The following is a 17,590-nucleotide window of genomic DNA, read 5'->3' as shown; positions in this document are numbered from 1 at the left end:
CAATCTCTATTTTGATACCTTACAAAATGACAATCAGAATGTTACACTTCTGAAGAATTCCTCAAAATTCCTTTTGCAGAGACCAAATAAGATAAAAAAGTATTCCTAATATTAGAAGATCTGTTGCTCATGGAGTAGGCCTTAGAAGATTGTATCATAATTTGGAAAAATGATAACTCAAACAAAAAGTGTTCCTAATAGCTAACATTTCCCTAAAGGTATTAACATCTAGAAACAGTCTCTGTCTACTCCAGCAACAGTTATTCTTCATGTCGCCTCTGCAGTTGCAAATTATTTCAAGTGAAGTGACTGGTAACTACACCTCTGAATGAGAATTAAATTATTCCAGGAGAAATGGCAGAGTTGTTAACAATTCTGGACTCACTTGGCCATAATGAATGTTCAGTTCTGTTGTCAGGCATGGAAAAAAAACTCTGCTTTCTCCTGAGAACCTATACTTGGCGGTCCTTTGGCTGATCTATTTGGGAGGGTGGGGGGGGGGGGGTCATATAAAGCTCTTACATTAAGTGAGCTGTAATTTCCAAGTATTACTATATGATACTAGATGCCAATATGTGTTGACCTGCCACGCTGGGTGATCTGAGCATTGACCTTCCTGTTTCAGATCCTAATAATAGTACTCCGATTAATACCTAACCTCTCTTTTTATTCATTCATTAGAAACTATTCAAACAACTACCAAACAAGAGGAGAGGTGGGTGGTAGTTTTTAATTGCCGCCATGAATGTATTACACATTGTCCTTTGTTTATTTCCAAAATTTGTGACGAAATCTGTTGCCGGATTGGAACATATATCACAGGTTTTTACATCTATACCTCAAACATTATTTAGGACCAATACTTGTGCCAAATGAAGCTTATAACTACACCTGATTCAGTTTCATATTCTGTAAGAGCTTCAGTAACCTCAAAAAACACTGTGTTCTTTAGTGGAAATAGTCAATGTACAAGGTTGCATACAGTGCACTGTGATTAATCCTATTTCTTTGACTGGTTCTGAGGAAAACCTTGATGCTCAGTGGAAGTCCAATTGCTGAAGCATACTTCTGAAGATGTGATATATTTTATATTCATAAAGATAATTATTTAGGAAAAGTCTTTCACTACTATTATCCTGTAAATAAACCCAGTACAAATTACATGACAAACAGTGACAAAATATTTAGGATCATAAAAAGTGAGGATGAAGATATATGTTTATAGCAGGGAGGTTTGATTAGGGGGGGAAGGCCAAGCTAAAGTAGACCTGGGAAATGTTATTCCTACAAGTTCTAAAATACCCCAAGTGCTCAGATTTCTTTGCGTAATGCTCTAGGGATCTGTCTGCAAGTTGGTTAATCGTAACTCTCACCTATATTTTCCCCACAAAACTCTTGAGCTCTGGAATTTGAGATGGAGATCTCTATCTCCATTACTATCGCTGCTTTGGAAAATAAACATTGGGTTTATGAGGTACCTGTTCCAGTTGTGGCATTTGATTTTATTAGTCTATTCTCTGAGATAATGAGTAGTTAATTCTTTAGGATTCATTTAATTCTTTACCTAATCTTTCGTTGCTATCTCCAGGAAAGAATAAAATAGTTAAACGGCCATGAGTTAATGTTAACACTGCTTCCGCTATAGAAATACGCGAACATTTATTTTCAGTCATCGTATCTAACATAGTTTTAGCCAATGTTGAAGTAATAAGAGAAAAAGGAAATTATGTAATCCCACGATTCCCCTTTTCGCTTCATGCGAATATTGCCACAGTGAAATCTGACATTGGTTGCCAAACTCTCTGCCCAATGTCTGAGAAGCCTTTATCTGTACAGTATCTTTAGATGCCAAATCTCTCTCTAAAAAGTAGCAGAATGTGGCTAGAAGTCCTGTAGCCATCAAGATGGGTTAAAAATTATATGTATGCACTTGTCTGTTAGCAGTTTTAAACTGTAAGAATGCTAGAAAAGTGGGAGAATATCCTGTTTAGAATGGTCACACATAATTGTGTTGTAACATTTCTGTCCTTTGTGTGCTTCTAGAAGAATTAGAAGAAATAAACATGTGTAAGCCAGTTTGATATGTGTTGATGAAACTTTGCAATTAAGATAATTTACTAAAAGTTTATTATGTGTTCTCTTAGGATGCACAAAGATGAACAAATGTAAATGCCGGCATAGCCTACCAGCAGTGTTAAAAGCTGACTATCAATGGCAGCCTGAAATGATATTGATTTATTGCCCATGTATTCAAAGGATAATCTTGACAAGAAGATTATTGAAACCATCTGTCCCCATACATGTTCTTGTATCTACTTCCATGGGCGTATATATGATAACCTAGTAAAAGAGATAGTCAATTCCATTGCTTAGATCGCAATGAAATATGGTGTCATTAATATAATGATTGTTAGTGATCTAAATCTAAAAATTTCTACAAAATCTGTAAGGCTTATGAGTGGTGTGGAATAGGATGAGATCTGGCACATTCAACAAATTTTGCTACTTATTAAAAAATTTGAAACTGGGGCAGACTTTTTTGGGGTTCAGTGATAGAAGTAAGGTGTGTCATTTGTTATGAATGGGAAAATGGGGATGATGTTGGGGGGCTTCACTAAATTTGTTCAGAATAGTGAGCCTACCTTCAGTTATGTGATTGTTTCATGGTATCTGTTTCAAACTTTGAAATCACTTTCTTTAACACATCTGTCTAATTTATGATTTGGTAACCATTTCTACTCAATTGCCTACAACGAAAAAAATGCTGTTTCAATATATGAGCTTCCTTTGGTGCTTTGAACATTATTCCAAAGGTCAGACAGATGACGATTCAAGAAAGGGGCAGAAACTGAAATGAGAACTAAGGGCCTGATTTAGAACTCAGCAAACGGGTTACTCTATCACAGCGGTGACGGATTGCCTGTTCACCGAAATCTAAATCCCATATGACATAATGGGATTTAGATTTTGTGCGGACGGGATATCTGTCACTGTTGTGATGGAATAACCTGTCCACTGAGTTCTAAATCAAGTCCTAGTTAAGTTAAAATGCGCTACTTTGCTAAAAACTCTGATTTGCAGAAGAAAGCTATGATTTTAATTAGAAAAGTTTTACAGAAAGCCATTCAGGAACAGAGAAGATCTCAGAAAAATGAATGGCTGTGCTTCGTAACCAATGCTTCCAGTCATCATCAAAATCCTCTTACATTTTGGCTTCTCTTTAGTAAAATTACATTTCTTTTATACCAAACATGCCTGGGTAAACATTATCATCATATTTATGTCACTGTCACTTCATCAGGGGTTTCTTGGGTTCTGTCCTCTTATTCTTATTGTTTATCTCATCCTACTCTTGAAACCCTCATTGGAAATAGTACCATTTCAAACAATTTAAAGCAAACGGCCCAGATAAAATCCCTGTAACAGTTTTCAGGCTGGACACAACCACTTGGGGACAAATATTTCTCACTTTATGTGATATTGCTCCTCATTACGACCCTGGCAGTCTTCAGACCGCCAGGGCCGCAGTGGCGGTCTGACTGCCACCAAAGCAGTGGTCCGACTGCTTTGGCGGCGATCAGACCACCACTTTATGACTCTGGTGTTTGAGCCACGGTTGGACTGCCAACACCACTAGTTTTCCTCCACTGGAGGGACTGTCAGCAGCTCTGCACTGGGTTTACAACCCTCCCCCCCTGCCAACTTTTACAAGGCGGTTGTACAGCCATGTAAAAGCTGGCGGAGACAGGGTGCAGTGGGCCCCATGGGGGCCTCTCCACTGCCCATTCACTTGGCATGGGCAGTGGAGAGGCCCCCATGGACAGCCCTGTTGCGCTTTTCACTGTCTGCATTGCACCGCACTGCAACATTGTTGCCAGCTCAATTATGAGCCAGCATCAATATTGTGGACTGTTCCCCCTGGACCAGCGAGCGAAATCACCCACTAACCCAGTGGGGAACTTGTAATGAGGCCCACAGGAAGGCAGCCACACTGGCGGCAACCTGAAAGCGGGAGTTTGGCAGGTGGTCTTTTCCACCTGCCAAACTTGTAATGACCCCCATTGTCTTTCTATTGATATTATCATTGATGCCTGGCATAGCTGTTTTTTTTACTAGCCACACTTAAAGGGCCCAAAGGATTACCTATTACACTTTTTGCATGTTTGCCTTTTTAGATGCAGCGAGGAAAATATTCTGTACGTTTGTAACCAGCAGGTACAAACATGGTTAGATTATGAAAATATTTTGCCTACTGAACTGTGAGGATTCTAAAAAAAATACCTAGCTTAGATAGCACAACAAAACTAAATATTATTTTGGATGATTATTTTACTTTCCAGGGCAGTGGTTTTGGGCTGCCTTTGTGGACCCACCTCCCTCCTTTTCCCAGCTTTTGATATATTTGATCCAAACTTGCTATGGCACAAGTTGAGGATTCTTAGGATTGAGGATGATCTTCTCTGGTTAGTAATGGCTCTAAACACTGATACTTGGTAACTGATGCTTATGGATGCATACTATGAATTAATCAAAGGAATATAATTGCCTAAAGGCCTTAAGTAGGGATATAGTCTGGCACCAGTTTACTTTCATTGTAAATTTATGATTTTTCTAAATTGTTTGATAATGTCAGAATGTTCCCTCTAAAACCTACTAATGTTCCAGTTTATACCCTGCGGACAATATCATAATGTTAGACCAGACACTTACGTAATCATTTTCCGAAGGTAATCTCTGCAAAGCATAAACTTGATTGTAGTATAATGTGTATTTTTAAAGTCCATGTTCTCCCCACGGTGCATCTTGGCACAGAATTAAAAGTGAGCATTGATATCATACTCAATGGTACTCATTTTATAGAGCTCGGAAGACTGAAAGGCTGAGTGGCTTCACAAGGATTTGAACATTTGGTCATACAGTCAAATAGAGATTTCTAGATCAGATGAATTAGCCCACTGAGCCCCTCGACCTGGCTTTTTTAAATACCAGAAGCAGGTGAAGTTAGTTGTCAGGTAGTGAAGTTTTTATGAAATCAGTAAAACTGTATACTTACGTGGGAATTATCCATTCTATTTACCATTTTCTTGTATAAATCAATGGATTAGAAGAACGCTTGCTTATGGAGTAGAAGAGCCTACTATAATTTGGGAAAAAGACAATTCAAACAACTCCTCAAAGTGTATGAAGTTAAGACATCAGCTAATTTGCTCTAAGCAACTTAATACTTGCCTTTTTTCAACATTTTCTATTCATTTAGACCTCCTAAAGTTATGTTTTTAAATTTATTGATTGCAGTGGAGATGTTTCTAGTGGTACAAGCCACAAGTCTTAAACTTAGCCTAATTAGTACTCACACAAAAACCTCCAAGACTTTCTCGTCATGAACTGCTTAAATATAAACCTGTGAATGGATCACCTGAAAGGTTTGTAATAAAGAAAAATGTGTATGTTGCTCTTAAATTTTAAATTAGAGGCTCTTCTTTCTTGGTAGATATTACCCTGACAAGAACAGTTAGCAGGAAAGCTATCTCAAATTTTTATTACATAGTGGACAGAGACCTTTGTATGAGAATTAAGGATCTTCATTATGTAAAAGATTCAGAATTGATTAGACAATCTCAAACATGGGTAGGTATGCTTATTCAGATCTCTATGCATAGATTCTTTCTCAACATGAGGTTGTCAGAGTTTTAACAACGTATACTGGCAAATGGGGGGGGGATTTAGTATAACCAAACATGCAAGAAATGGGTTGTTAGTTGGGAAGGATGTTATTAATAAGTCCTAAACCCTGTTAGGTCAACATACAAGTTCAAAATGTAAACCTGGGCTCAACCCCTGGTAGCTACTGAGCAGACAGGCTTACATTGAGGAAGTGTGTGCAATGTATTTAGCAGTACCAATATGATTAAATAAACACCACACCACAACCAATTTATAAAAATAGATACAATTTTAATAAGAAACTTTTCACCAAAATGACTAAAAATTCATATGTTTGGCTCCCCCTATTGGAATTTAAAGATTTATGTCGGAAAGCGCCAAGATAAAATAAAGTGCCAATCAGAAGTCACTGTTCGTGGCTGACCAGGATCTCTAGACTATTTCAGGCCAACCATGATGGAGCGGAGGTCAGTCCCTAAAACAGGTCATCCCCGTTAAAGATTATACTTTCTGACTTAGTCTGTGAAATGGAAGTCAAAATCCTCCAGTGGGACAAGGGTGCAGGATATATCCGACCAAGTCCTCTCGAAGTCAGATAGCCATTGGATGAGGTTCTGCTGAAGCTGTCGGTTTTGGCAGCAAATGCCAAGAGCGGAGAAAAGTCAAATATTGTGCTCACCAAAGTCTTTTCAGTGGGCGTCCCTCTCAGTTTGAATTGTGCTTTTGCCCATTCAAGATTTCTACCTTGAAGTATAGTCTGTTTTTTTTTGTTGTTTTTTTTTTACCTCAGAATCCTCCAGTGGAACAAGCCTGAAAGCCGTATCTGATGTAGCCCTCTTGAATTTGGACACCTTTGTCCTGATGACACTATGGAGGTCTGGGAAGTTCAAAGACTTTTTTGACTCCTAAGTTTTCAGACTTTCTGAAGCAGCTCCGCTTGATCTCTTCTAGGACTACCAGGATCTCAGGGATGGCACTTGGTGATCAGGAGCCACTCCAACAGAGGCCACCAGTAGTTTCCAGTCCAGGCCCAGTTGCTACAGGTCAGCTTGCACACTAGGAAAAAGGCCTCTTGCAGCTTTTTGTTTCCCTTTAGGAACACAGGATGTCCTCCAACTGACCCTTGGAGTCCACTTATCAGCCCTGGCTACAAGTGGGGAGCAGGTCAGGCCACAGTACCAGGTTCATTCCTCTTCTGCTCTTTCTCTGTTTCAGATGTGTTCCTGGGCTGTGGGAGGAGGTGCCACCTCTGTAGGATTCATTCAGTGGAGGTAGCTCCTGGACTCTCCCTAAACACATAAAAAAAAGTTCCCAGGGGCACCACTTTCCGTTTTTGCAGCACTCTCTATTTGCCGTACTGCAAACTATCCCACAATGTACTAGTCCACAATGTTAGCACCCTTCTGCACTTGAAGGCTGCTGGTGTTCTAACTAGGGTGTGTTTAAAGAAATGAGTAGGCTTCTCCTCCTAAAATACACCTCACTGTTCTGTAACTATCTCCCCCACTAACTGGGCTGGCGGTAAGCTGGTTACAGATGACCCAGGGAACAAAGGGTTCTCTTCTCCAAGTCTCTCTTTAATCTTAACCATGAATGGCCAGACCTCAGTCAGGTTGCTTTAAAGTTAAGGAAGTTCCTGACTCATCCCCAGCTGACCATCCTGAGCTGAGCGAAGCTACATACTTCACACCCAGGTCTTCCTATCAAAAGACCTAAACCATTGCTTCTGCTCTTTGTGCTATTTCTACTCCCCATTGAGAAGAAACACTGACTGAGCTAACTGCTGGCAGGTTAGTGCTAGTTATTTTACTAGAGGTGTAGGCAGACAAAGTGTAACTTGTTAAAAGCTACTTTTCCAAGCTATTTATTAACAATCTGATTTGACCAATCAATTGGATTTTTAATATACACTTAACATAGTAGTTGAATCATTTTAGTAGCTTGCCCCAGACAAATCATAGCAGAATTATTATTTTATGTGAACTTTAATCTTTAAAGTAGGAATATTTATAGCCTTTCACTTAGAAAATAGATTTTGTGGGGCTAGACACTGTAAGTACAGGGCAACACTAAATTCTTGCATGTATCATTTTTAAATAATAGGCAACTTACCTTAGGGCTACAAGACATACTTAGGGGTAACTTATTTAATATTTAAAAATAGGGTTATTTCCTGAAAAAGGGGTGGTTGTTTTGACAGGCTTGCCAGCAGATTGAAAAGGTGCAGTAGTCCGGCTACACAGGTAGGCCTGAAGCCATGTTATCTTTGTCAGCCCAGTGGATGGTACAACATATGATGCAGCCCACAGGCCACATTTAACTTTTCCATCTCATTGGTGTATTTCCCTGCACCATATGCTCTGACCTTACTGGAAAGTTGTATATCCCAATAGAGTTTTAGCCAATTTTACCATATTTTAGTGATCAGAGCGCATACAATTGGCACTGGAACTCAGTGCCTCAGGCTGCAGAGTCCAGTCAGCAAAAAATAAAATTCAGTTTCTTGCATTTTAGTTTGGCTTCTTCAAGAGTAGGGGAGTACTAAGGTACTGAAGGAGTAGACCCGATGTTTCACCTGGTTATTGTTGGTAAAACCGTATCCAGTGTCAACTGCACCCAGTTTACATATTTATCATAACCTACAGATACCGGTAGAGTATTTCCAGTATTTCCCCAGGGTGATGTGCATGAGAGAGCTCTTGTCAGCTCAGGTGATATTTATTCTGCGAGACCATCTCCCTCCCCACATTGTTTCCTTTCCTTGACTTAAATTGCTGTTAGAGGACCTGGAAAGGATTGAGTCGACCATCCATACATGTGGGATGCCGTATGCATGATAGGTATGGTCTGCTGCCACAAAAATCAAAGCTAATGGGTGCCCCTTGAAATGGGTAGGACTGGAGGCTAGCATATCCATCCCAAAAACTGACATCCCCTCCAATAGCCTGGCCACTAACGGGCAGGTACATGTGTCTGCTCAGAAGTTAAAATCGCCCAACACAACCAAGTCTTTACAGGTCAGAGAGGCAGATAAGGCCAGTTTCAGAAAAAGGTCAATGAAAGAATCTGAAGGGCCCGGAGGGCGGTAACACGGTAAACCTTTAAAAAGAATGCTGGTCTGGGATATGATAGATAAACCCAGGGTTTCTTCCATAGTAAAGTAAGGAAATCCCAATTTGTGGATTATTAACTGTTCCTGTGCTATGATAACTACGCTACCTCCCCGTTGATTAGGCCTTGCCCTGTAGGAGATGTTATAACTGGCTGGACAAATGTTAACTAGTACAGATTATATGACTCCGTAAACCACATCTATGTGACCCACAGGACAGCAAGAGTCCCCGCATTCAACAGCTCTTGTAGTTCAAAGACGTGGCACACTGCCAACCATGCATTTAACAGTGCACATCGGATGCTGTGCAGAGGAAGGGCACTAGACCTCCTCTTGTTAGTCAGAGTGGTTATAGATTCATTATGCTTATTGCAGACCTCACTAATGGACATAATAATATAAATGCTTTTTACTGTCTTGGTCCCACAGTTTGTCGTCACAGGGCTCTCCTGCTGACAGCTCACCTCAGTGACTTAATTGCCTTCCCATATGTCCCTTTCAAAATCCGGCAACTGCTGCTTGATGTATGTTATTCTAGAAAGACAGCCTTCCTCTGACACCAGATGTGCACATTTGAGCTTGCCTTTGGTACACCTTTAGCGTGCCAGTGGCACGCTCGCTGTACAGCTGTCTCCAGTAAATGGGTAAGGAGTGAGCAGCAACTAGGAGTGCCTATCTAGAGGAGTAAAAATAGTGCCCCTTGAACTATAATGTCCATGCAAATACAGCCTGCATTCTGAGTTTGGTGCATTTCTAGCTTTGTTTTCAGGACAGGTTCAGGCCTGTCATCCCATCTAGTTCAAAATTCAGCAGACACCATTGACATCACAGTGGACCAAAAAAGCTAAGGAATCAAACATGAAGTACATGGCATGCACTTTCCTAGCCTGATCAAGTAATAGGTAGTGGTACACCTTTGGTTAATAGGGAGAACTTAGAAAATTGAGAAGTTTTCCCTTTCAATGTGAACTGCACTGGACATGAGATCTTTTTGAGAGTTGTTCAGTTTCCCCTACTTTTTTTTTTTTTTTTTAAACTCTGTTTTATTGAGTTTATAATAAACAACTTAATATAAAGACAAAACAAGCAGAGCATTTTCATATGAGATATCACACTGTCCATTGTTCTCCTGGGCTCGGGATGATGATACCTGTAGGCAAAAACATGGGACATATCCAATCAGACCAGAAATAGCTACCACCCCTTCCCCCCCCAGGACCTCATTGTAACCAAATCATTCAGACACCATGTTTACCTCTGTTACACTATTACCACAGTTGGTTGACACTATATGCATAGCATAAGATTCTATGGTCAAGGATCCTCAACCATGCTCCAATCAGAGCTGGACTCCTGAACACAAGTGAAGCGTTCTAACAGTGTACTCCAGGCCGTTATGTCTGTCAGCACCCCTTCGTCCCTTTGTGTCAGTGTCTTGTTTTGTTCTACGGCCACACCCCATTCCAAGCTTCCCCTTCTTAATTCTTGCTGTAGTGGGGGTTCTGATATGGATCTTTATGAGCACAGCCATGGAATCCTTTTATGTTTTTCTCCCCTTTTTAATGGCAGCTTAAGATTGCTTATGCTTTGATTAGCATAACTATAGGAAGACCATTCTAAATTATTCAGTCGAGGTGGGTGGCTGCCTTTTTTGCATCCAGTATCAGTGTTGCATCCTTTCTTTGTTTACTTCCATTTTTTTAGGTACTATGTCGAGTATATTTGTGGTTCGAACCCAAGAGGCGAGAGAAGAACCCCAGAACAAGCCTGTCTCCTGACTGCCAAACATTTCTGTGAATGCATTCTCCTCTATATTTTCTTCATAACATTGGTTTTGGAAGTGTTTTCTTTTTCCATAAAAAATCATAATTTATAAACGGTCTGCTCGCCATGAATTTCCCCAGAGTCCTGTTTTCAGTTTTGCTATCCCTTCACAAATGAAGAACGCATCTATGCCTCCTAAAGTCTTAAAGAAGTATGTAAGGCAGGTCACTTCATTGGTTGTGCTCTGTATCAACATACGGGGCCTGATTTAGAGTTTGGTGGACGGGTTATATTGTCACAGACTTGACGTATATCCCATCCGCTGTATTACAATCTCCATAGTCTATGTTGGGATCGTAATACAGAGGACAGGATTTCTGTCACGTTTGTTACGGAGTAACCCCCTCTGCCAAACTCTAAATCAGACCTACAGTGTTTCTGACAGTCTGCTGTCTAACATTACCAAATGGCTTTGAGCTTGGGGTGGAAATCGGAGGCTTGAGGCTGCAGTGACCTCTCTTGCTTGTAAAGGGTGAATCTTACTACTTTACATTGGCTAAGAGACAAAGGATTCTTCTCTGTTGGGAAGCCACTGTGAGGGTTGGCAGGAATACCAACCCAGAAGGCGCATACTCTACTTTGACACTAACCATTTTAAATCACCTTGTATCTATTTGCCATTTATGGATAATTTTATGGCTTTGTGGGTACATAGTTAAGTTTTATAGGGTGCCATATAGCTCAGGTGTCCCCATTGCCTATGAGCGTACATTTCTCACTCAGTTTTTGATTTTGATTTTTTCTTAAAGTGAATCTGATAGACATGTACCAGAGGCTACAAAGCAGTTGTTTAATTAAATTATTGGATGCTCATGCCTTAAATGCCCATTGTCCTTTCCTTTACAGAAAACTTTATCCAGAGCTTTGTCAAGGAATAGTGGATGTGGCCATTTCCAGTATCTTTCCCATGAGTGACACTGTGGAAAAGCAGAACCCACCAGCAATATTTATAAAACTGTGATGACAGCCAGGCAAGCGATGGATGGACAGTGGACTGCTCACTGAAGGAAAAGCTTGTATTCATTAAAGTGTGTCATGTCTTAAAGACATGCTGTATTGCAAACCACTGAAGGGACTGTGGCCGTATGACTTTTCAGAGACCACAGCATGAGCCAAAGTACCTAGACCACATTGCCTTTCTTTTTCATGTCTTACTTAATGGTGCAGCTTTGGTGATGTGTGGGCAAAACAAAGACATGAAACAAGGACATTTCTGCATGGGGCAATAGCCTGATGTACAAAGGGAAAAATAGTGGTGTGGGGGAAAACACGTACAGCTGAGTTTTAAGAAAACTTTGCTGTAAGTAAAGATTTCCAGAGCGTGAATACTTGAAAGTTGTGTTAATTGCTCAGGTCTCCTTGCTTGACCTACTACAACTTTCGTGCCTTACGCCGTATCCTGGTAAGTACTGTAGGGCAACAGTGGTCCACGCCTTTTCCATCAACAGAAATCAACTAAACCTTGATGTCCCAGATCTTATACCATGTTAATGTTGCCCATTTCCAGAATGTGGAGGTTAAATTGGCATGTTTTTGATGTTCACCTTTGGCGAAGTGTGACTGAGGTACCCGGAAGTGAAGCTTATCAAAAGTAGGTTGCAGATTTTAAAGTGAAGGCATGTTGCAGATGTAATCAGACATGATATTTTGATCCACCTTCATCCCAACTTATCTCTGCTGATCACACGTTTGTTTACTGTACCTTAAGTGGCTAAATAACTTATTCCATTCTCACTAATTGTGGGCTGCAAAACTGTGTATGCAAGCAGCCACGTTCCGGACAGCATTGTTATGCAGTTGACATTGTATCTGCAGCAACTTCAAATGTGCTTGACAGTATCTGAATTCTGAACAGTTGTGTGCCAGTTGATGTGTGGGGTTGTCCAGTTCTCTTTCTTTAACTCGATAGACTCACCTTAACACTGGGCTCCTTGTAAGGCCAATCGGTGCCTTGAAATGCACTATCCAAAAGAAACATCTTTGTAATCATTGATGTGCGCTTGAGTTTTACCTGAGGGTCCATGTGTACGGTCTCTTTCTTCTTGTCCTATGCCTTCCACCATATCACTCCTTTTTTCCTTATTTGCTTCTGAGATCCACACCTGCAATACCAAATGCACCAACCTCAGAATTTAGGAACAAGTTACTCAAAGCTTCTTCCTTTTCTGCCTTGTTTAGATATTATGTGATCTGGTGCATTGCTAAGAATCTTGTTATTGAATTTGTTCTGTTTTGCAAACATTTTAGTGCTTATTTGTACACTGCAGTGGAACCAATCTCTTTTGTTGTTTTGGCATTTGACAAGCACCTATCTATCAATGTTTTAGCATTGGTAATCAATGTATATTTTTTTTAACTGGGAAAGGCAAACAATGATCACTGAAAATGTGAATATACATTGAAGTTTAGAATGCAGAAGACTTTCAGCTAATGTTCTAATTATTTGCCCAATTGATTCTTGGCTTTTGTGAAGTAACACCATGAGGTCTAGTTATTTTACTGTAAGACCAAGCGTTGTGTACTTTAAAGAGTTAAGTAAAAAGTCATAGACAACACTTGTAGTGAGGAGAGGATATATTTAGCAGATTAAATACGTTTGTATTTTCAGTGTTGAGTATGGGTTACAAAAGGATTTAGTTAACAGGTAGGACCCACTGCACATAGGACTGAAATGAAGACTTTAAAAAGATATAAAGTTTAACAGTCACAGACATACTGTGTTTCAGGATTTCCTCAAAGTGTGGATTTGGTCAGCAGTGAAGTCACAGAAAACTCAGAGCTGGGTGATAGAGGTGCTCCAGTAGATAGTGCTGTTAACAACAACAGTCTTTCCTTGTATTGGATTCTACATATTTCTATTCCAAACATTCTTCAGGTAGATGAACGTCATATTAGCTGATTAGCTAGTGGGCAATTTCACAAATATGTTTAGAACTGATTGTCATTTGCGTTTACGAATTTAAAAAAGATTCACATGTTAAGGGGTGAAGAGAAAATCATCCATTGGATTTCTAGCACTCTTCAGTGATAAATAAGGGCCTCTAGACCACTCATACAATAGTTTACACCAACCCATGTTACAAATGGTAAATGACAAACTATTCTTGGAACATTTGCTGCATTATAATGTATTCTTTAAGTATTTTTGTTTTCCACCTGTGTTCAAATGCCAGGCAACAATTCACTCAAGAAAAGTGATTTGTACATTTTTTCTGTATATCATTGCATACCTGGCTGGCCCAATCCAGGTTAAGGAAAAGTGCTACTTTAATTATCTGGTGTTAATGAACAAACCCAGATATCATTAATGTCGCATGCACATATGTATAGCCAACTTCAGTTTAATTGTGGATAAAAACAAGTAGTTGCATTCTACTAAATTGTGCATTCTAGAGTCTACAGAATATTAGTATCATGTAGTATTATACACTTCCTCAAATTATGCACTATTGAACATCAAACCTAAAGAGGTATTATCACATTACAATGAATGTGAGGTGAAAAAGTGAACTTGACCCTATAATGCACAGTCAGTGGAAGGTAGAATTATGTAATTGATCGCTCACCATTAATGGCTTGTTTTCAGATAAGTATTTCTCTTGATTATGCACTTCTGTGACTGTAACATGTATTTGTGATTGGAATTACAAAAGTGGAGTTAGGGAATCTCAAATAATCTGATTAGTAATTTAAGAGTTTGTTATTGCCCTAATTCCCTAATTCCTTTTTGCACACTAGTAAATGAGGGTAGCTGTCTAGTGTTTTTAATGAACTAGTGGACCTACAGGAAGTATTTAATTGTATTATCAGGTAAACACAGATCTGACAGTTGAATGACAAGTTTTATTATGTTACAGAGATTGCCCCTTTTCTCAAACAGGTTTTACTCACCATTCTACCCCTTCACAGACAATGCATAGAGTAGCTTGTCTTAGCAAGCAGAGCCCTCATCCTTTTGTTTAGTCTATCAAATCTGACATAGTATCTTATTAATTATGTTTCATCTGCTGAATACAGGAAACACTCTTTGTCTGTATTTCTTTAGCCCCAAATTGGAGCGCAGCAAACCAAGCATTAGATAATTGTTATCACCAAGACTTGTGCTTAACTTGTAAGACATACTGTGGTTTCTTATCACCTTCATTTTCAGGATAGCCTCTTCAAGGTGGCCTTTTTTTTTCATAGGATTTACCTGTTCCCTTTAACTGGTCCCATCAGAAATGACACAGTAACCTTTGATGTTAATGTACCGTTCTGAATGTATATTTTGGGTCATACGTGTTTTTTTCAAATAATGATAAGTTTACCAAAGGCTGTGATCTGATGCTTTCTCTTGTGAAATGCAATAGTAATCAACAAGCTTTTGGGACAAAACCTTTAAAATATCAAATACAATGTTAGAGTGTGTGTGTTTAGCATTCAGGCTTTTTTTTTGTGAGAGTGTACTAAGTAGCACCATCTGTGCTACCTCAGTGGTTAAAAAGTAACACTTAAGTTACTTTGAATGCAATAAACAATCTTTAGTAATAGGCTTTGGAACTGAACATAGCTCTGCTAAGACATATCCCAGATCTCCATTTTGCGACACTTGATTGTAGTTGATCTTTGCTGTTCAATTGGGACCCCCATTTCCTTAAACTGATCTTTGTCCCAGTATTTGACATCATTGTTCTATCTGAAAGAGATGTCCTTTATTTGTGTTGATGCGCACAAGCAATATAGAAGGGAGGATGTTGCAGCTAATCAGGCTATCTGTGTTAATAAGGATGAAACATTTTCAAAATGCAAAGAAGGGCTAGTTTGGCTCGGATTATGAACTCATTCACTTTGTTGTTTTGTTAATTTATGTGGTTTACTTTTTATTTAAAGTATTTCATTTCAATTAAAAGATGTCCATTGGTTTCTGGTGCTTGACGCAAAGCACATCAGTATTCATACACATCACAAGTATTGCTTATTTTTGTTACCATGCTAATTGAGATCACCCTTTGTGGAATGATGTGATTGCTTGTGTCAATGAATGCTCCATTTTGAGAATGTTGAGTTTGCTGAGGGAGAGATGCAGTGGCATTAAGCACACTAGGATAGTTGAGTTGACTTGTGTGCCTGTGCTGGGTGAGAGGAACAGGTTAAAAGCTAATTGGTTGCTGCCCAGATGCTGTTGGATGCGACCAGCAGTTAGTACCACTTTCTTCCTTATTCCCAGCATGAACATTTAACTACTTCTTGACATTCGCAAAAAGAGGACAGTTATGCTTTATTAGTTTCTGGGTAGGTGTTAAACAAGGTATCTCTCATATAGGTATCAAAGGGCAGCTCATGTTATCACTTCTTCCTTTGCACCCTGCTTTTTATAAAAAAGACTGCTAACCTTACAGATCATTTCTCTCAGAGTGCCATCATCCGCCCTGTCTCGAATGTGCCATTGCACTGTTGATGCCTATCTAATTGTTTCTTACATGGGTGTTTACTCTTTTTCCTTCTGCAGTCAGTTGCCAGTAATACTTAATCTACTTAATGTCCTCTCAATCCATAAAAATGGTTTCTAATGTCTTTCGCTTCAGTGTGCCTTTGTTTATTTCTTTCTTTTAAATTACGTAGATGTTTACTAAGCTGAACAACATTGGTAACTATATTTACGATTCCTCATTATTGCTCAGATAGACTAATACTAATCAACTTCCTCCATTGTAAAAAAGCTAATCTAATTGCCAGTCTTCAAATCCTCAAGTTGGTAGGTTCACAAATGTTTTTTAGATAGCCTTAGTTAACTGTTTTCCGTCCTTCCTAATTAATCCCAGTCTTTTTATCCTACTGTGCCAGTGCTTCCTTTATTACAACTTGATTCAGCTATTGCTAAATCCTAATTTAGGTTTGATGTAACAATGTTAAATAGTGTTTTTTAAATGTGTGTTTCAATTCAGGATCAGATCCTGTCACCAGAATTGTGCCTACCCTACATCCTTCTAATTTGAATCTATTTCCTAAGATTTTTGTTCTTTTTTACGTTGCTTTTGACGTAATGTCTATGGTCTTTTTATCTCACTTCTTTATTTTCTCTTTGCATCTGCTTCCGTTCTTCCTTCTCTTTGCTTACTCTCTAGTCTTCTGCCTCTACATTCAGGTGTTCTTTATCACTTCTCATCAGTCTGATGTTCATCTGCACTTGTCAGTCTCTCTGCCCCCGATGGAAAATCCACTAGAACAGCTATACAATAATTTTACTATATCCATCCAGTCGATTCCACAGGGTTGCTTACTTCTCCTAAATTTTGGGGTAAATATATTATATTAATTATAATTGTGCCTTGAAACTGCGTTGCTGTTAAATTTTATATTCATCGTGATATGTGATTTACTGTAAGGGTTGTTACCAATAACAGCAACAAAAATATGAAAACATTTCTATCATAAATATAGCAAACTACAGCTGTCATAATCAACATTACCAAACCCATTAGTTACTCTGTAGATGAAACCTTTATCAAAAATAAACAAAAATGCATATGTTTGGTCAGAACTAAGCTTCACTTTTACAATTTCTCAATCACAATATTGATCACCATAAAGTGTGCTTAAATTTGCAGTTTATGATGTAGAGATTGGTCTATAGCATAATGTTAGACACTCTCATTCCATCAGTGCAAACTTAATAAAAAATTGATGATGGTGTGCATATGTTGGCACAGAAAGAGTTTTCATGATGCAGCCGGGTAGGACAATTTGACCCACCTGTCCTCTTTTCTTCCAGGTAGAAGACACAATTTGTCTGCAGATTAAAATTTTATCAAAAGCGATAGGCAACAACTGGATCCAATCAGAACATTTATAACTAGAAATCTGGAATTTCCATGAGGGTCTATCGCTTTTAATAGCTGATTGCTCCATATTACTTTTCACTTATTCACACCTCATCTTTATTACTATGCTTCATTCTTTCTTTTGCTGCCTTGTAATAGTCTCTTTTTTTTTTTTTGTTACATTAGGATC

The 17,590-nt window shown here is 39.0% G+C and overlaps 1 protein-coding gene across 1 annotated transcript in view; it reads left to right on the top strand.

The window, feature by feature from the left end:
• TTL (tubulin tyrosine ligase) overlaps positions 1 to 16,153 on the top strand; it is a 209,116-nt gene extending 192,963 nt beyond the window's left edge. The window contains exon 7 of the mRNA XM_069235070.1: positions 11,447 to 16,153. Within this exon, the coding sequence (XP_069091171.1) occupies positions 11,447 to 11,561 (115 nt within the window). The 3' untranslated portion in view covers positions 11,562 to 16,153. The remainder of the gene's footprint in view (positions 1 to 11,446) is intronic.
• Positions 16,154 to 17,590: the final 1,437 nt, after the last annotated feature.

The sequence above is a fragment of the Pleurodeles waltl genome, chromosome 5 (genome assembly GCF_031143425.1).
Source record: "Pleurodeles waltl isolate 20211129_DDA chromosome 5, aPleWal1.hap1.20221129, whole genome shotgun sequence".
NCBI classification, from domain to species: Eukaryota; Metazoa; Chordata; class Amphibia; order Caudata; family Salamandridae; genus Pleurodeles; species Pleurodeles waltl.
This window is presented reverse-complemented; position numbering and strand designations above follow the sequence as displayed.